This window comes from Alligator mississippiensis, chromosome 4, assembly GCF_030867095.1.
Source record: "Alligator mississippiensis isolate rAllMis1 chromosome 4, rAllMis1, whole genome shotgun sequence".
NCBI lineage: Eukaryota > Metazoa > Chordata > Crocodylia > Alligatoridae > Alligator > Alligator mississippiensis.
In genome coordinates, this window is record NC_081827.1 from 140495394 (window position 1) to 140516264 (window position 20871).

At 43.2% G+C, this 20871-nt stretch overlaps 1 protein-coding gene across 3 annotated transcripts in view; it reads left to right on the forward strand.

Moving 5' to 3' along the window:
* VWF (von Willebrand factor) overlaps nt 1–20871 on the forward strand; it is a 203144-nt gene that overhangs the window by 94575 nt on the left and 87698 nt on the right. For 2 of the 3 annotated variants that reach the window (XM_006266925.4, XM_019482200.2), the window contains exons 27-30: nt 1125–1260; nt 4080–5461; nt 6196–6315; nt 14528–14671. In XM_006266925.4, coding sequence (XP_006266987.3) covers nt 1125–1260; nt 4080–5461; nt 6196–6315; nt 14528–14671 — 1782 coding nt within the window. The remainder of the gene's footprint in view (nt 1–1124; nt 1261–4079; nt 5462–6195; nt 6316–14527; nt 14672–20871) is intronic. The other variant, XM_014606374.3, reaches the window with a different exon arrangement.

A 20871-nucleotide genomic window follows, 5' to 3' on the forward strand; every position in this document is an offset into this window, starting at 1 on the left:
CCCCTGTGCCCCCAGTAGGGTTTAACTTTTTTTTTGCATCTTCTACTCTCCAGCAGCATGCTATAACCACCGGGCCATGGATGGGGAATTGCCCAGAGGGATTCTTCAGCACTTTTCTTGAAGATGACCCACTGGGCAGCCAGGAGGGGACAATATGTGGGGCTAGAGGGAGGTTGACATAGTGAGATGGAGACTGCCTGATAAAGGAGGAGAGTCAGGGTTCTGTCCCCCACCCCATTGAGACAGTATCTGTTTTACTGCTGTTTTTACCTATTTTATGCAAAAATGCAAGGTGTAGAAAAGTCACCGCAGGCAGAAGTAGAGATGGGGCCCTTCCTCTTGTCTCTATTCACTATGGACAAATGTTTAGAAAGGATGGAGAAGGGAGCACAAATCAGTGAAGGCATGGGAGAACAAAGAGGAGGAAGACAGAGAGGAAATGAGGACAAGGGAAAACAGCATAAGCAGAAACCAACACGAGAGATAAAATTCAGAATAATAAATGTCTCAGAAAGACAGAGCTATACGAGAAAGAGGAGGAGAAAGAATTCCAGAAAGCAGCAAAACTACTATACTGGGGAGAAGTGAGAGCACTATACTCTAGGTATAATTTTGTGAGAATATCAGTTATGGTGTTTGAGACTTTGCTGCTAGGGTGAGAAATGCTTTAAGTTATATGTAACATGAGAGGTTAGGGTAGGGACATAATGATGGATAAAGACACAGAGCTTGCAAGGATGTGGTAAAAAAAAATAACCAAAGGGGTTGGGAAAAATGAAAACGAAGCTGTAAAAGGGTAAATGCCATTTTCCTTTGGTACACTTGATTTTTTTTCAGTCTAAAAATATGCTTACCCTCTATGTAGCATGTGCTACTATATCTAATTAACTGGTTTACATATTTTGAACATCTCTCTTTAGATGCTATGGAAGACTATAAATATTTGCCCAATGTCAAATTCACAGGCAGTTTGATATGAAGAGAATGTTCTGAAGCTTTCAGTCCAATGCAAATATTATCAATCTTGTCACCTTTTTGAAGTGGCTAAATGCAGTAGTTGGCTTAACATGTGCATTGCAACTTATGAAAATCACAGTTGGTAACGTTTCTGTGTTCTGAAACAGGGAAAATACTTGATGAACTATCCCAGAGGTGTATTGATCCCCAAGACTGTCCTGTGTGCATATTAGAAGGGTCCAGGATCTCCCACGGGAAGAAGATATTTTTGAACAAAGATGATCTGGAACGCTGTCAGTCTTGGTAAAGTAGAGATTTTTATCCAACACATCTGGAATTCATTTATGAGGACACAGCTGAAGTACATTCCCATGTATATGCTTTGGATTTAGTTTTGAATACAGTATTGTGGGTCAGGTCCTGATACTCTTCTTATTCATTTTGATAATCATGGTACTTTAAACTGAGATTGGCACTGAGAGATAATAAAGGAGTCCGGGAACAAATCCTATTGAAATTCAATCAAAGTAAGGTATCTGATTGCCTCAGGCTCATTTGAAATAAGCAGTGCTACTCTTCAGGTGGTCCCATTGACTTCACTTGTTCCACATATTTTTAAATAAGGTGTGATTCAACATGAGTAAGGGTATTAGAAGATTGTATTAGGACTTCAAAAGCCTGTATGGAGTATGGGATCTCAATATGTGATCAGCCTAGAACAAATCAAGACTCCTGGTAGCTGGAAGGTGATGTACCATCATTGGAAAAGTAATTTCTCTAAGATCTGCACACAGTATCTTATAGCCAGCAAGCATCTACATCCAAGTATAATGAAGTCAATAGGGTATACTTGGCAGTAAAGCATTGTATAGGTCCTTAACTGCTGTGAGGTAGGGTCTGTCTTTATTTTTGTGAGGCTAAGTACGTAGTCATTAATGTAGATATGTAGGGGCCATAATTTTGATATTCTTCAGATGCCCCTATGCTTCTAATGGATACTTTCCCTAGTTTACCATAGTTCTGTGAATTCAGGAGTTTTCCATCATGTTAATAGAAGTGGATATATATCTACAGCAGTTGTTACCTTAAACTAAAACTTTGGCTTCAAATGTTCAGGGCAGTGCAGATGGGGTATGTGCTTTGAATTTCTGGCCTACTGCCAGAAGCAACTAACTCTGTTTTAAGCTCCATAGAACTGGATCTCTTTGGCTGATCAATTAAGTAATTTATTTGTTAAAAAATAATGTAAATGACAAGCCCTGAATTCCATCCAAAGGTCAAAAATGAGTCTCCATAACCCTAGTTCCTAATTTTCGTAATCCTCAATAATAATTTGTCTTAAATGTTGATATGCTGACCACTGCTCACATAAGATTTCCGAACACTATGAAAACTTACCTCACTAGGGAAACATCTTTGCACATAGCTCTCACCTAATTTAGATGCCTACACCATCTGTACAAACAATAGAAAATATTGTACAAAAATGAATTTTATAGCAACTATCCAAAGGAAATTGGAAAGTAGAAGAATCTCATTCACATTAGGATTAAAATAATAAATCATGTAGGTTATGATACATTAAATGCCAAAAGTAGTCGTGCATTCCTCAATTAAGAAGAAGCTGAAATAAATGTCGAAGAATATAGCTTTGGGAGAACCTGAGTTTGGATGCCGCATTTAAAGGGCAGTTTTGATCTGAGAAAATGACACCTTCTTACTTTACCAAGCCTACTTGATGTGTATATTCAGAGCACCCTACTCTTCTTAGTGATGAAACTGTTTACTGCTCCTCACTTTTATTAACTCTACAGTGGTAGAGCAGCGGAGAGAACAAGCTGCAATCCATTCTTTAAGATGCAACATCAACAGAATTGTTTGCTAAGTACTAAATGGTTATATTTGTTCAACTGCATTGAAGGCAAGAGTATTGCACGGGGGGGCAGAATTGGGCCTGTTAAAAACAGACCACAAACCAGCTTCTGAAAGAATGAAGATTTGGGAAAGGGAGAGAAATGGAAAATCTCATGAGAAAGAGGGAAAAGTGAATGGGGAAATAAGGGAAAGATGCAGACTGATATAAAGAGTAGAAAGGAAGTATAAGATCTTACAAGGGAGAGAAAGTGGGAATGTACCCCTGGAGAGTAGGTGGAGGGGTAGAAGAAAGGAGAGAGACAAGGAAAAAGGTAAGACAGGGCAGAGGAGAAGGGAAAGACAAGAAACGGAGAAAATAATTGGAACTGGGGAAAAAACAGGATTAAATAAAATAGAGACAGGGAACACATTAGAAGCTAAAGTCAAAAGAGCAGAAAAAAGACAATATGTAAAGGGCTAGGGGCAGAAGAAACAATTATTTCAGTTTGAATGAAGGTGGGGACATACTATGTGTTAAACTGATTTGCTGTAATGGTTTTGTTTACTCTGTTCCACCATAAGTAGACACTAAATGACCATAATTAAACTCCTGTTCCTTTTGGGGGTAAATTATAGTTTAGCTTTCATTTATCATGGGGTAGAGTGAACATGCCAAACATTTTACAGAGGATCAAGAGAATGCAGTTAAGGGCTCTCCCTTCCCTCTACATGCCCCATCTCTCTTTAAGGGAGCATAACTGATGCAGCTGCTCATGCCCATAGAGAGAAATAAAATAAATAGAAGTAAGATTATGCTAGTTACAGATCAAAAGGTTAGGTAAGCTCTAGTCTTTTCTTGCAGTCTTTAACTCAACATATAAAGCTGTTGTAATACAGAAAACTGTATACTACCTTGTTTCTCTAGGATTTTAACATGAATGAATTAAATCAATTAGGCTAGCTCAAATTAAGAACACAACTTTTTTCCTAATGAAGATCTAGCCAAAGCATGCAAACCAAACATAAGATGCATTAGGAAGACTTGCATTATTTGGTGAGCAGGGATCATGGCAGAAATTAGCATGGATGAATGGTAGAATGGATGAATTCATAGAAGATGAATGGTTCATTGCTCTAGTCAGGCATGGTAAATAACATGCTTGTGTTGAAGTGTGTATTACTCTGTTTCTGGGTTTTTTTAAATTGGGGGTGAAGGGTTATTCTCAAAAAGTTTATTTTAACGTGAGTTTTTGGTGTGTCCTTTGCAGCCTTTGTGAAGGAAAGAACCTAACATGTCATGCCTGCGAGCCAGGAGAGGTGGAAGAAAGGCCAACACCAACGCCAACGCCTCTACCTCCAGATGAGATGGAAATAGGGCCAGTTGAATACTCCTGCAGCAAAATGATGGACCTAGCCCTCCTACTAGATGGCTCCAACAAACTCTCAGAACAGGACTTTGAAGTGCTGAAGGATTTCACAAGTGGCATGATGAAAAAACTCCACATTTCACAGAAGAAAATCCGAGTGTCTGTTCTGGTGTACACCACTGCCTCCAACATATATCTTGGGCTCAAAGAAATTAAACCACCATATCTAATGAGGAGAATGGTCAAAAATATAAAATACGCAGGTGGAAATGTTGCTTCTATTCCTGAAGTGCTTAAATATGTTATTTACCATGTATTTAAAAAGGCACCAAGGACAAATGCTGCTAGAATCGCTATGTTGTTTACAGCAAGCAAATCTCCAGGAAACGTTGGCTCTATGTTCAAGCATTTGAGGAAGGAAAAAATTACGGTAATACCAATAGGACTTGGACCACACATTAGTAGGGAGCAAATCAACCTAATTGAAAGTCAGTCACCAGAGAACAAGGCTTTCATAATGAACAATGTACTGGAGTTAAAGGATAACAAGGAGATCATAATTGATTACCTATGTGGTCTTGTGCGTGAAGAAACTGTTTCATTACCACCTACAGTCGCAAAGATCATTATAACTCCGCCTCCTGAAACTAAAGTGACAGTACCCAGTGTGGAGTCAGGGGTTACAAGAGCAGGTATGTCCTTTACTACAAATCCTGTTTTCACTATACTTGATGTAGCTTTTATTGTGGAAGGATCTGAAAAAGTCGGAGAGAGGAACTTCAACATAAGCAAGCAGTTCATTGAACAACTAGTGCAAAGAATGGACATAGGACAAAACAAGATTCATATTACCATTATTCAGTACTCACATTCTGTCACTGTGGAGTACTCCTTCAGTGAAATACAATCAAAACAACACATTATTGAGAAAGTGCGGCAGATACCATACCAAGGAGGTGGAGCCACCAACACTGGAAATGCTCTCAACTATGTCTCTCGTCACACATTTATCTCAGACAATGGGGCTAGAGATCAAGCACCTCGTTTGGTATACATGGTGACTTCAAACCCTTCCACTGATGTCATCACCCGTGTTCCCAAAAGCATAAAGGTTACCCCCATCGGTATTGTCCCCAATGCAAACATTGAGGAGCTTAAGAAGATCAGTCAGCCAGACAATCCAATAATCATAACAAGTTACAACAATCTTATTCCAAAAGTTCCCGACTTAGTGTTGAAAACATGCTGTTCTGGTAAATATATGCCAAAGCCACCAACTTCAGGTAATTTTGGGATATATCTTCCTCATCATACCTAAATGCCAAGTTGCAGACCATATACTTTAGCTCGATGATTCTCAACTGGGGCACTCTGAGATTTCTTTTAATGTTACTGCATGGTGCATGCGATATTAACACTGTTAGATATGCAAACAACTACACACGATTCACAAGATTAAACTCAATTTTAAATAGAAATCCTTAGTATCCTTTAGCTTAATAAATTCTAGATTCATCGATTCCAAGACAGTCAGTGGAACATGATGCTTCTTGGACTGGCTGGTGATAGAAGAGGAAAAGGATGTGGGCTTTTCTTCTATCTGGTCCTTTGAGATTAAAAATTGCTTCTTCCTGCTCCTTGCTTTTAGAGGTTTCGTTGTTCCACTATGAATTTTTTTGTGAAGTAAAAAGTAAAACACCAGATTTTTCTTGGGTTCAGGAATGATCTTGATGCATCTTACCTGAGGGCTTGGAGCACAAAGGAATTTCTGAAGTCAGTAGAAGTATGATCTTCTGCTGAATTGTACACAAAACTACCCACATGTCTCCTTGAGTATGCAGCCCAATACATTTGGAAATGGAGAAGGTTATTGCTTGCATTAGATGTGCATTGCCTTACAGATTTTCCATAGTTCAGCTCTCTTGTCATGTTTTTGTCTTCCTGGTGAGACAGTTCAGCAAACATTTGGTCTGGCTGTCTTCCATAATAACAAGTAGCGTTTTTATTTTCTTTTTAGGTCTGTGCCATAAACCAATGGATGTCATGTTTCTTCTGGATGGAAGTGCCTCTGTTGGAGTATCAGAATTTGAGGAAATGAAAAGCTTTATTAAGGCATTTATTAGAAAGTCTGATATCAGTAAGTAGTAGCCCTATTTAACTTGAATGTTTTTATCCTTGTTCTGTTCATGAGGGCCACTGTAGTACTGCCTCTGCTACTCTCTGGGCATGTCTATACATTATCCTACAGTGACGTAGTGACATGTTGCGTTGACATATGGCATGCTGTCGTGATGTAACAATCACAGGGGTCTACACGTGATTGCTGCTATGTCGCTGTAGTGGTGGACTACCCAGATATAGCATGCTGCTATGGTGACGTAGCTGGTGAATTTAACCCTGCGTCACCCCTACACTGCGGTATGGGTGGCTACTGCACCGTGTTTTAGTATTTCCCCCAAGCAAGTAGTAAAACAAGGTGTAGTACTAGCGTCACTGTATGGCAATGTGTAGACACACCCTATATGTAGGCTTTGATGTAGTAAAGACCTTAAGCAGATGTTTAACTTTCAGCTTGTGAGTGGTCTTTTGACTCAGTTGGCTTCTATCTAGTGGTAGAGTTACAGGTGGAGGAATATGCCCAGTTGAAATGTATGCTGCCTTTAATGTCATGATGATTAAGGGCTCATATTTGGTACTGATGGGATAAGATTATACCCTTCCTGGCTCCTATGCCCCGTGAAAACATTGCGAGTTAGTTCCCCACTGGGAAGCAGATTATACTGTGTTTTAAGAAGGTGGGATTCCCATTCACACTTAGGGCCTTGTTATACCTTACACTGTGAGTTGCACAAATATTGACCAGTGTTAGTGCTAGCTTGAGTTTGGAGCAGTCATACATTCAGGCCAGCAGGAGCCTGAAGGACTGTAAGGTGAGAATCCCACACCTCCCATTCCAGGTTTCTACCATGCCGCCCAAGTGCTTCAGACTAGTTTCAGGTGTTAATAAGTGGACAGTCCAGGGGTTAAGAGCTCCAGGAGCTGCCCAAAATTACCATGCAACACAGCCGTTAAATAATCACACCAATATGCAACTTGAATATATTTATGTCTGGCTGCCTTAGAGATTGCAATGGAACATAAGGGAGGAGGTGGCTTCTTATGGAACACAGACCCCAGGCTGCTTAAGGTTTATAGGTAAAAATCAGCTATTTGAATTGTTCCAAGAAAGCTACTGGCTGCCAGGGTCAGATGAAATGGATAGGTAGAACTTGGTGTCATCAACAAACTGATGGCATCTTGCTCCAAATCTTGGTGTGATCTTGCTTAGTGGCCTCAGGTACATATTCAGCAAGGGGGATCACAGGATGGAACCCAAGGGGACCCCACAGGAAATGTCCTGAGGAGATGATGAGTATGTGCCCATCACCACCCTCTGGGACCACCCTGCTGGGAAAGAGCAGAACCAATTTGAATGGTCAGTAACCACTAGGTCATGTAAATGCTTTATCACTGCCTCATGAACAACTGTATCAAAAGCTGCTGAAAGATTTGATGAGATCAAAAGCATACAATTTTCCCTGTTGATCCCCAGGTGAAGATAGTTGACCAAGGCCACAAGTATAGTCCCTAATTGTATAAGTGGGTTGAAAACTGAACTGAGAGGGTTCCAGGAATCCAATGGTGCCCCTGGAGCTGTTGATGGCCACCCATTCAGAGACTTTCACCAAAAAAGGGTTAGAAACAGGATGGTAGCTGACTGGAGATTCAATGTAAAGAAATGTTTTGGAGTAGGGGCCAGACAACTACATATTTGAGAATGTCTGGTTTCCTTCCTTCCTTCCTTCCTTCCTTCCTTCCTTCCTTCCTTCCTTCCTTCCTTCCTTCCTTCCTTCCTTCCTTCTTTCCTAGAGGGAAGCATTGCCAACCCCTGCCAACAATGGCCCCAGTCTCCCTCAGCTGGTTTTTACAAAACAGGACAGGCATGGGGCCAATTTCCAACTGGTCATCTGCATACCCCTAAAACACATTCTCAGCACCAGTGCGTGACAACCATTGAAACTGATCCCTGTAAACTGAACAAGACAGAACTTCCCAACCCCAAATTCTGACTGTATAGCTAAATGGGTGGTTCCCAAGATGTGCCAGATATGAGCACTTTTGTCTACAAAGTAGGTGGCAGTCTCATCACACTGTAGATGACTTGGTTTCCAGGTGGATGTAAACTCAGATTTCCCAGGGCATTTGCAGCATGGATCAGTTCTGCTGGAAAGCTCTTTGCAATGACAGTGGAGCAGAAACATCTTTTTGCTGCTACTACTACTGCCACTGCCACTACCACCACCACCAGAGGCATAACGAGAAGGCTTTGTGTACTGGCAAATCTTGTGGGAGTGCAGGAGGGGCAGGGAGGCACTGCTGAGCTCTGGAGGGGCAAGGGTTCTGAAAGCAGGGAGATAGAGAGAACACCAGGGACTCAAAACATCCCTGGCTGCTGCTGCTGCAGCCACAGCGTGGTGTCCCCCCCACCCCCGCTCCAGCTGTCTTTCCTAGCAGCAACACAATGTCCATACAAAAGCAATGCCATGGGTTGCTTCTGCTGTCAGGGCTTAGGTTCTTTGGGGGTGGGGGACAATTCTGGTGCCCCTCCTAAATTAGTGCCCCAGGCTGGGGTTGGTGGCCCAATCACCCATCCCAGGTTATGGTACTGACTGCCACAACATAATCCTTTAGAAAGGTCCTGTGCTGTGATTGATTGTCTTCAGCACAGGTTAAAAGTCACCTGAATTGTAATCCCCAACCCTCCCTCTTCAGGTGGCTCAGCTCCCCCCATATACCAGATGGATCTATGCCACTGCAGTGGTGGGAGTGGATACCTAAGTGCCTGTGGCTGTGGCTGAAGTCAGTGTGCTATTCCACAGCTTGACCTGGCCATTGACAGAGTAGCCATCAAGTTTAGTGGGAAACTCAGAGATTTCTGGAATCCCATTATGTGGCAGGGCACTGTGTGTGCTTGCCACTTTAAGGTCCTGGTGCTGGCAGCCACCAGGTACCTGATGAGAGCAGCCATTTTGAGTCAGGGGCTGTCTATATAAACAGGGCAGTTTGGCTGCTGGAGGCCAGGCAACAACATCGCCTGGCCGGAGGGCTGCAGATCTACATCTGGAGGTAAGGGAGGAGCTGTAGGGGAGGAAAGGAGGCTCCTGGTCCTGGGCATGACCTAAAACTGCACCCTGTCAGGAGTGGGTGGCCTGGTGGGGCGCTCAGTGGTGCGGGAGCCCCCAGGAAATGCCAGACCAGTTACCACCCCAGTGAAAAGTGGGTCAGGGCGCCTTAACCCCTAGCCCCCACCACCGGGTGGGTAACCCTTTTGTGAAGGGCCCAGAGGGCAGACCCCTGGAGGGAGTGAGGGGCTAGAGACCCGACCTGAACAAAAGAGTACCCTTGACAGGCCCATGCTGGGGTCAGGACCAAGACGGTCAAAAGGCCGGGGGCCGGGGGCCTGAGGTCCTGACTGGCCTGGAGGTGGGCCAGGGCTGGTAGCCAGAGGTCCTGGGGGAAGACCACACCTGAGAGGGGAAAATAGTTTCAGGGGGCTAGGTAGCCTGAATGAAGGCAGAGAGGCCACCTGAGTGGAGGGATCATGGAGGGGTCCTGTTAGGAGGATTCTGGGGCCCAGTGTGGGGGCCGGTGATTATGTGAACATCAAGATGCCATCTGCGAGGCTTGGGCTGTGGTATAGGGGAGGAAAGGAGCCACAGAGAGCGCCCCCTGGTATCAGGGCAGCAAAATGGGTAGCCTCCCGCTTAATTGACATCAATTAATCAATGAACATCAAGGCGTGGCGGGGGAGAAAGCAGGTGGTTGGCCCAAGAACAGGTGGGCAGGCCATGGAGATCGGCCCAAGTAGGCCCCCTGTTACACATTAGTTCCATGAGTCTCTGGGGATGAACCAATCTGACTGGTCCTATACCCCCACCCAAATCATGAGATCACTTCCCAGATGGAAGCATTGTGGGACAGGGACCTGTGTCTTTAGAAGGTAATGGTCCAAGTATGACAACATTTCTTGACAGTGCCCCTAATAATTGGAGCCCCTGTTTCCAGGCTGGAGCAAAACATGAAGCCCAAGGTATATACTGCCTTGTACGTTAGCCCAATGATTATCTGGGATACTTCTACAGTTGATGTGGCTTCCATAAAGTCCCACAAGAATCCTGAAGAGCCAGCCTTGGCATGTATGTTGAAGTCACCCAAGACAATAAGTCTGAGAGTCCTCAACACTTCCAAGATCAGCTCCGCTAGCTTTGGCAGGGATCCATTGTGTAACAGGGTGGTGACAAATCAACAGAATCCCCACTCTATCCTTAGCTTCAAGCACAATGTAGGTAATCCATGTTGAACAAATTAAATACTGGATACCTTCTACAAGCCAGATTTCCTTTACAGAATGCCTCCACTCTGTGCCCAGCTGGCACCATCTGCGTAAACAGTGGCCCAGATGCCTCATCCAGCCAAGTCTGTTATACATGCAACATCAGAACATCAGCAGCCTTGTCCTGAATAAGATAAAAAGATGTTGGATGTTTTATTAAGTGCTGACCTTGCAATAAGCAGTACCAGCAATGGATCAGGGTCTCCACTGGTTGTGACCCCTACATACCTCAAGGTAGCGGAGATGGATTGGAGAATAGACACCAAATGTCTTCCCCTGTGCCTCTGAGAACATTTCCTTCCCACTACCATATCTCCCTCCTGCTCATTCTGACCTGGGTAAGACAATTGCTGCCCCACTAGTCCTCCTGGGAAACTCCTCTCTCTTCACCTCCTTTACTACTGAAGGGCAACAGCAAAGTGAATGTTGCCCCTGAGTGTTGCCCTTCAGCAGTGCTCCAAGGCGTCGCCATGTCCATAGGTGCCCATTCCAGGAAGGCCTGCTAACTTGATAGGGGCTGCAGACTGGCTGGCTCCTCCACTCTTGTAAGCGTGGGTGGTTAGGATAGTGCCTGTGCTGGGCCCTCCCCCTCTCTTTATAAACCACTCAGAAAGAAGGTGCAGTGTTGCTGAGAGACACCATGGCATGGGGGGGCTGCAGCACACAGGTGTGTTGTGGGTTCTGGCTAGAGGATTTCAAAGCATTTTACTTGGGCGATCATAGAATCATAGAAGTAGGGTCGGAAGGGACCTTGTAGATTTTCAGGTCTGACCCCCTACCCTGGGCAGGAGGAAAACTGGGCTCAAATGACCCCAGTCAGGTAGGCATCAAGCCTCTTCTTAAAGACCCCCAGGGTAGGAACCAAAACCACTTCCCTTGAAAGTTGGTTCCAGATCCTAGCCGCCCTGACTGTGAAGTAGTTCTTACCGATGTCTAATCTAAACCTACTCTCCAACAACTTGTGGCCATTATTCCTTGTTATCCTGGGGGGCGCTAGGGGAAACAAGGTCTCCCCCAAACCCTTCTGGTCCCCCCCAGTGAGTTTATAGATGGTCACCAGGTCCCCCCTCAGCCTTCTCTTGTGAAGGCTGAACAGGTTCAGGTCCCGTAGCCTCTCATTGTAGGGTCTGCCCTGCTGTCCCTGGATCATGCGGGTGGCCCACCTCTGGACCCTCTCAATGTTGTCCACATTCCTCTTGAAGTGGGGTGCCCAGAACTGGACACAGTACTCCAGCTGTGGCCTGACCAGTGTCGCGTAGAGGGGGAGGATCACCTCCTTGGGCCTATTTGAGATGCACCTGTGGATGCACGATAAGGTCGCATTGTCGGCACATGTTCATCTTGGAGTCAATGATGACTCCAAGATCCCTTTCTGCCTCCATGCTCTCAAGAAGGGAGTTTCCCATCTTATAAGTGTGCTGCTGGTTACTACTGCCCAAGTGCAGCACCCTGGCATTATCATCTCAATTTTACAGGTGGGGAAATTGAGACATGGGGAGGACAAGTGACTTATCTGGTGTCACTCAGTAGGCCAGTGGCAGAGTCTGGCATAGAACCCAGTTCTCCTGTGCCCCAGTCCACAACCTCACATAGAGTTCCCGAGTCCATCCAGTAGATGTCTTCTATTATCTGAGCTTCTGACATTCTTCTCTTGACAGCCAATTACTGCCAGGCTCTAATCTTCATTTTCCATAGGATCCTGTGCAATTTTATCTTTGTTACAAAGCTTGCATAATAGAAGGTGGTAGAATCTACTGGATGCCAAACCCTGCAGCCCCCATCCCATGGGGGCTCTCAGATCACTGCACCTTCTTTCAGGGTGTTTTTAAGCCTCCGTCAGAGGCATTGAGTGTTGGCTACAGCCAAGGCTGGAGATTTTGACTGGGGTTTGCCAATGTTCCTGGTAGGAGCAAAGCCAATGGTTCCTGGCTAGAAGGTCTTGTCCCTCTGCTCAGGGTTAGAACAATCACCATAATTAGAGTCAGGAAGGAATGTTACCCTATGGTCAGATTGGTATGGACTGTGAGGGTTTTTGCTGTCTTCTGCAGCAGGGGACATGACCCTTTACCCAGGATCTCTTGAGCATAAGTTGACAATCTTTTATAGAAGCAGAACATTGGCTGTGACAGGTTATGGTATTATGTTTTGTGTTGTGTCAGGGTTGATGGTAGTCTTATGCATATTTTAGATTATGGATTGTGTAGGATGGTTTGGATAGGGACGATCCTGCCTCAGGCAGCGGGTTGGACTAGATGACCTCTGGAAGTCCTTTCCAGCCCTATGTCTCTCTCTGTCTCATCCTCTGTACTGGCCAGCTTTTGGACTTTGATCGGAGAACTATTCTTATAGCTCTGAACTAGCCCTATTGCAGCAGTATTGGCTGTTTTTCTCATTATACCAGTCTTTCCAAAAGATGTGGATACCAACCATTACATTTGCAGGAGGAAACTGTTGGAGATTAGTATTTTCATATGTGCAGAAGAAACATATTAAGTGGAAATAACATGCGGGGGACATTGTGAATCTCTGAAATTTGTGAATTAGGGGAAAATTAACAAACAAAGCTCACGTGCAACAGAATGGTCTCTGTTATTCATTTTATTTTAGTTAATTTGTCATTTATGAAACTGTCAAAAGCAAGTGCTCTGTTAAAAATGTTGTAATAATACAAATCTGAGAAGAAAATGAAATCTGAGAACTAGGACATAGAACTCTGAAGCTAAGAGATGACTGCTTGTGCACAAATTATAATGTGTTGTTCATGAACAAAGTGAAGATTACTGCAGTCCTGCTCAAGTTTGATAGAAATGAAGAACTATGTTTCAAAGCTTACAAGATGAAACTTCAGATAAAGTTTCCATTTCTAAATGGTTTATAATAGGTTGCCAAAAAAGTTATAAAAGAGAACCAGAAGCATGTTACATATATCTAAAATATGTGCTAGGTCGGGGTGGTCAACCTGCAGCACATGTGCCACAAATGGCATGGGCAGCTTCTGTGTGTGGCATGTGGCAGATAGGGGAGGGGACACAGTAAGAATCAGAAAGCAGAGCAGCAGATTGGCTGGGTCCACAGAGCAGGGAACAGAAAGCAGAACAGCATATTGCCCAGCAGAAAAGGAGTGGCACTTGGGGAGGGTGTACAGCTAATGTGTGGCATGCCTGCCAAAATGTTGGCCACTGTGCTAGGTGCTTAGAGGATCATGAGTAACAGCTGTCATTGATGGTTATAAGCAACTTATGCCCCCATTGGACTATGTACTGATCTCATTAACCATTTATTGCAATGCCTCTCAGTTGTTCCTAATGTTTTATAAACTTTGTCAAAAGTACCTTGATAGCAGAGCAGTGAATTTTTAATTTCTTCCTCCTGGGAAATTCCCCCATTTTCTACTATAGGTCAGGCTACTTGCATAGACTATGTGACCCATGAAGCATCCAAAATCCTGTAACTCACAACCACAGGAGGAAATCCTTATTGCCTAATGGGTCATGTCCTCTGGGGATTCTGGCTTACAGGAGAGAGAGGCCAGGGAGGCCCAAACTACAACTCCTGTAAGCAGCATGTTGGTCAGGAAATATAGTTTACCTTGTGTTTCACTGGATTAGAAACCAAGCATTTTGCCAACAGCAGGGTAATATTTTTCTATTGGAGTCAATTGGACCCAAACCAAAATATTGCATTTTTATTTTCTTGACAGAGAACGGAACATGTTCAGCAGAATTCTAGATTTTTCCCCCCTGCTCAAATGTCAGCTTTGCAGAAATCTATTTTCCATTAGAAAATTGTTCTGATGGAAAATTCCCTTCCCTAAGATAAAGTAGGATTAAATAACATGTTTCAGCTTTTATTTGAACCCATTTGAGTACGTTGTGTTTCAGTTAGATTATTTGCCTTCTGTCTTCTTCCATTTCAGGTGATACCACAACCCATATTGCAGTTCTCCAGTGTGCCGGTGAAAATACACAAGAAATTTCATGGAACATGCCACAAGAGGATAAAAAACTTCTAGATATGGTGGACTCAATTCAGCAAAGAGAGAAAGGTCCAACTAGGTTGGGTGAGTGACTGTATGGACACTGGTGGAAGAAAAAATAGCTTTAAATGAAGCTTGATCCTGTGTTCCACCTTGGACAGATGGTGCTGCAGTAGTGTCATGTCCTAGGAATTTAATCTTTCAAAATTAATTCCTGTTATTACCATTCATGGCTTTGTATGAAAGGAGTTTCATATTACTCTATTAAGATGTATTTGCATGTGCAGAGGTTACGATATACTTTGCTTTTCAGAGAAAAGGGGAAGTCTGGTTTCTTTAATCCATAGAAACGTTCCCAGTGGTCATATATTCTGTGTCTCTCTGGGTATGGACAAACCTAGCCTTTAACTGCTCTAAACAAGAAATGGGGACTGTTGCTCGGGAGTGTACATCAGCTATTACGATCTAAATGTTGGATCTGCATGAGCCTGTAGTGATACAAATAACTAAATCACCTCAACTTTGGATGAAAACAGGGTTAAAGTTTGAGAGGTTTTACCGGGCATCCAGAATTGCACGTGCTTCAGGGTATACCCAAGCTAGCTCAGTGACAGCCAGATGAAGTACTACAAGCTTTATACCCGTGTCAATGCAGTGCTCCATCTATGCTAATTTGCCATGTTGAAGAAAATAGAAATGAAGCATTATGAGATGCAGGGTACATTACCCTGGTCAAAATGCTGCTCTCACATGTTTATACTGCTCCTTAGTACTCAAGGTAGCTTGTTTGGAGCTAGGTTGGGTATCTCCATGCGGCACTGGGGTGTGCCATGTAGCCGTACCTCCAATTCTAATATTGCTGGGTAACCCAGATTTTCCAGTGGTGTTGTGAAGGCTCTCTATTTAAGCCTACTAGTTGTAGGGTTCAAGTAAAACACATTCTGCTACAACATATCAGATCTTTCACCAAATAGTCTGAGATTTTCATTCTTCTGAACTGGAACAATATTCTCCTTGGCAGCAGCTTAGCAGCATGGTCCAATAAGAGCAGAGGAACATACAGTTTTTAGGGTCTTTGGCCTGATTTATACTGTAAAGAGTTACTGGTATAGAAAAGTGAAAAATAAAGCCTGACTTCCATAGTTCACAGGAGGATTAGTCATGATTGCTTTCTCAGCCTGGAGAAATAAAAATACCAGATGTCTGATGAGACTTCTGTAGGCTCTTTGTGGGAGAAGTTGTTACATAGATAAGTTGCATGAAGTCTTCTATATAAGTCCAGTAAGCTGCAGCAGACTTCAGGACAGGCAGAGAAAACATGGCCCCTAGCGTGTGATCGTGGAGGGGGAGTTGCATGACACGGTTGTTACTGACTAGTTTTTATGTCTCCTTGGAACATACTTAGGTAGCACAGTGCCGAGAAATGTCCTGAGAGTCCACAGAGAAAGGAATAGTAGCATTTCCTCTCAAGTAATGCAAATAAGTCATCATGGTTCTGCTACTGCCTTTGTGGGTAAATGTATTTGGATAGAATGGTCCACACTCTTAGGGAATCCAGGAGCAATTGGCACATTCAGTCAGTGTTTAGGCCTCTGGAGTCAGGCTCCTGAAAAGTTTTGGGATGGCTCACATTGGGTGTTGCAGTTCCTTAAGGAGCTTTGAAGACCTCCTTTCTCATTCATACTGGGCACAACCCACTGTTTAACCCATTGGAGAAACATAAGGTCATTCCCACAACAGCACTGTCTCTTCTTGTTAATCTTCCTATATTAGGAATACGATCCTTATGTTCCCTCTAAGTCAGCTGGGGTTATTTCTGCAGGAAATGCTGACAGGCTTGGGATACTCTGGTAGAACTGTTTTTGCCTAGAACCATGGTTCACTCATAGTCCTGGGTACTTGGTTTTGTAGCACTCATTATATGCATGATATGAGTGATTGTTCTCTAGTGGTTATTCCAGTTTCAGACCTAGTTGAGGCTGTGTGGTAAAATAGCTCAGCTACAGAGACTGAGGCACATCACAGGTTGGCAACACAGTATTTGCTGAGGTTTTAAGGGGATTTCAGTTAAGTGTTCTAAAGAGAACAGTGGTAACTTTATAGGACAGGAGATGTTGCCACCTTTACCATCTTATTTTTGCATTCTTAGAACATGAAATACCACAGTTCATGTGATGGACTGGTGTGGGTAGTTGAGATTTAGTTTTAATGTCACCTACTGTAAGTGCATAAGCCTAAAAAACGAAGAGAAAATGTTTTGCCAATTGTTCCCTGCTGCAAGAATTATTTTCCCCTCTTTCTTTTTTTTTTTTTTTTAACATCTGACTTAGGTGTTGGAACTCCGGGGGAGATGTACAGTCTCAAGTAAAAAAAAAAAAACTAAAGAAAGCAATCCATAAAGCATCCTTCAAAAGACAAGCAAACCAAAATAAAAAAAACCCACAACCAAACCAAACCAAACCTCCCCCTCTCCAGCCCGCACATCCCCCAACAAAACAAAGTGCAGTAATATTCCCCTGTTTGTGAAATTACATTTATGTCAGTCACATTCTGGTAGGAGAATTAATAAGGAAAAAGATAAAATTGGGTTTATTCAGTCATAAAATGCGTAACTTTAAAGTAATATTAATTGAAAACAACTCCCCCCTACCCCTGTCATCTATGTATGGAATTAAGAATTACCTTAGGTACACTTGCCTTTCAGATCAGTCTTCCTAGGCATCTATATCTTGCAGGGGTTGCAGTATGCAGCAACTGTAGTTAAGGCTGCCCAGTGTTCCTCCTTAATACTCATCTCATTTGCTTTTTGAAACTTAAACCATTTAGGTTGTTATTTTCTGTGCAATATGTTTGCTTCTGGAAGAATTCTTTATGGACATTTCAGCTAGAATGGCTCAACTATTTCTAGTGATGTGGTTGGGGGGAATTTTTTTTTCTATTAAAAATATCTTAAAACATTTTATTGTAAATATCTAGAGCCTCTGTGCTACAGAATAGGGACTTGAAATTCAGCTGGGGGTGTGGCTTGTGTCGAAGATGTGTATTTTGCTGACACTGGAGATTTGGCTAAATTAGTAGTCTTTGAATAGCCCAATATGTGTTATTTTAGTAGAGAATTGTTGGTTGGACAGATAAATTCACTGAAGAGTCCATCTGTACTGAGCATGCGGCATCAGTTCACAACTCCTGTGCACAGCAGACCTGTCCAAACATAGACCATCCCCATGGAGCTACTGAGCATGCTTCAGCATGGCCTTTAAAGGACTTAGAAGGACTTTCCTTGCATTTCCTGTTCCCACCAGCTGTGTGATTACTGCACAGGTGTTTTGGCATCAAGCACAGGAACTGACACAAAGGAGACTGTTTTTTTCCTGTGCTGTTAGTACTCTTATTTTTTTTCTTTTTACTAGCAGTGTGAAAGAGGATGAAGAAGTTGGTCAGCTCAATTGCAGAGGGCTGAGGAAAGGTGGTAATGTGGGAGAATGATATGCAGGGTGAAGGGACAGGCTTTTGTGCATGTATAGAGGACAGAATCTCAGGAGGTATAAGAACAGAGTATGGAAGTTTGGGGGCAAATGGAGGAGAGGGTGGAGGAATAGAAACAAAGGGGGCAGACAGGAGCATATGGAAGGGTGAGAGGGACAAAGAACCAGGGGCAGGGTGAAGACAGAGCATCGTGGAGGTACTGGCAGGAGCTGGGGATGGGGGAAAGAGCAGATGACGTAGGTCTGGGGTCAAAGTTGTGGGAAAGATGGGAAGGAGTGAGGCAGTAGCAAGAGCCAGCAGCACAGGGTAAGAGCAGGGCAGAGATAGGAGAAGGAGGAGGAGCTAGGTGGCAGGATAATAGCAAGGGAGGGAGTGAAGCTGGGGAGATGGAAGCAGTGGATAAGGTAGGAGCTGGGGACAGTGGATAGGAACAGAAGGAGATGGGGAGGGGCTGTAGGGAGGAAGGCCAGGATTTGAGTAGAATGCCATAAATAAGGCATGGGGTGACACACTGACTCATGACACTAAAACAAAATATTGAGTACCTGCTCATTAATTGAACATTGTTCATTCTGCACACATAATGAGGCAGGAGTCATCTGGAAAAAGTACCTTGGGATCATGCATTTAAAGACTAGTGTAATACATATGCATGAGAGCAATTAATTAAGATTGCACAAGCACATTTTCTTCTGACACTTCCAAACTGTTCAGTGTTTGACTTTGCAAACTTACTAAAGTTCTTTCAATGCATTTTGGTGCAATGCTCTTATTCAGTAGCTGTTCAGTACTCCAACATAGTAGAAGCATATAGTGTTTATAGTTATCTGACATAGTTCAGTGCTGCATACAGTTTTTCCTGTGGAAACCTTTCTATTCTCCAGTGGGTAACCAGTTCAAGTTCACTGATTTTCTTCACTGAAATTCCTGCCATGAATCCTGGGAAGAATCAGTTTGTACCTGGATTTCCCACCATTCATGAGACTGCCTATCTACTGAGCTCAGAATATTCTGAGGAGTTTCCCTCAGCTCTTGTTTCAGTTTTTCCATTTGTATAAAATACCTGAAGACATTGAAATAGAGAGTGAGCATGGCTTTGTAGCCTGATCATTGGGAGGTAGGATGTGTGGCTTCCAGTCTTCTTGCATCCAGTGAAAGTGTAAGTATTTATGCATAGTGGAACGAGAGAGATTGTGAACTTCCTGAAAGTGGGGTAAGCTGCCTCACAGTTGTCGCAGGGCAGAATTTTTAAGCCACCTCCCACCACCCCCAGTTCAGCTGCCTAATTTCATGCAAGACGTACAAAAAACTAGAACTCTGGGTTCCAAAATGATACCTTTTATTAGACTAACTGGAAAATGGCAAGAAAATTGTCCTTTTCTGCAAGCTTTCGGGATCAAAGTCCCTTCGTCAGGCTCTGGGAAAAGTAGATGGTACAAGATGGTAAAAAGTCCCCATAGGTAGGAAATAAACTTCATTTTTGCACAGAGGGAGCTGAAGATGGAAGTCTGTCCCTCTGGGTCCATGAGAGTGTCTTTGTGAGAGCTGTGTTGAGTAGCTCTTTGATGTGTTGATCAGGTAGAATTCCTTCCCTGGAGGTGTCAGATGGCAGGCAGGGAGGCAAAAAAACTTCTTTGTTGTTCTGCAATGAAGTTTAAAATGCAAAATCGGCTGAAATTCAGCATCTTCTATGTTTCAGGGGTGTACTTGGTAGCCGTGTTGGTCTGAGACAAAAAGACTAATTTCATGCAACACTTTTGTACATGTGCAGCATTAATGTGATTTGAATGCTCCTGGACAGTGGACTTGTTAGCTAATACTTTGTAGTTAGCATTCTCCCTCCCCCCAGGATCCTTTTGCGAACCCCACAGTTTGGGAAACTCTGCCTTGGAGTATGTGTCAACACAGACAGTTACTGCGTAGCAGCTAACATGCTGTAAGATGTGATAACCTTAGGACACTAGGCTGGGACTCTGCTCTACTGGATTTCTTCAATCTTCTGAGGACAAATTCCTCAATCTCTGTTCCACATCTGTTAATTTTAGATAGTGGTGATTCCTGATTTCTAGTTGGTGTAGTGAGAAGTAAGTCAAAGGTTGTAAACTGCTCAGATACAATTGCAATTGGGCCCAAGTGAGTACCTTGGGTAGGTTATCAAATTGGCTTACAGCTGGCTAATGTCAGGTTAGCTTCAGTTGATAAGGGCCAACCAATCTGCAGAATAAAATGTAATAGTCGATTAAACAAATTCCTACCCTGCCTTATTCTGGAGTAATTTTCATGTATAAACAAAGCTTCATTAAAATAAAATAAAAAAATTAAGGGCTTGTCTTCATGTGGAAATGGAAATAGTTTCATGCTTAGAAAAGTCCTACATTACACTGGCGCAAACAATGCATTTAGCTTAGACCGTAGGCTTCCTATCCAGTGGCTGTTTCTAGTGCCCTTCTCAGGTACTTACGAGCCATTTCTTTTGACTTCTTTCCCAGACAGCTTTCAACAGGCGTGGGTGATTAAGACCAATGCAGAACTCTGCCTTTTTGGTCAAAGCCATTCTGGAGGTGTTAGTGAAACCATTGTGGCTACTTAAGACAATAATTCGTAAGAGCTCTGCTCGAACATCGCCTTGCTGGAATCCCTTGTCTCTCACAACCCTGCAGAACCTCAAATGGATTTTACATCTTTTCCCTTCTTTCAGACAAAATTAAAGAAAATAATTGCAAAAGGATTTCATGTCATGTCAAAATCTCTTTAGGCAATTCTGCTTTTCTAGTTCTTCCCCCTAACACCATTAAATG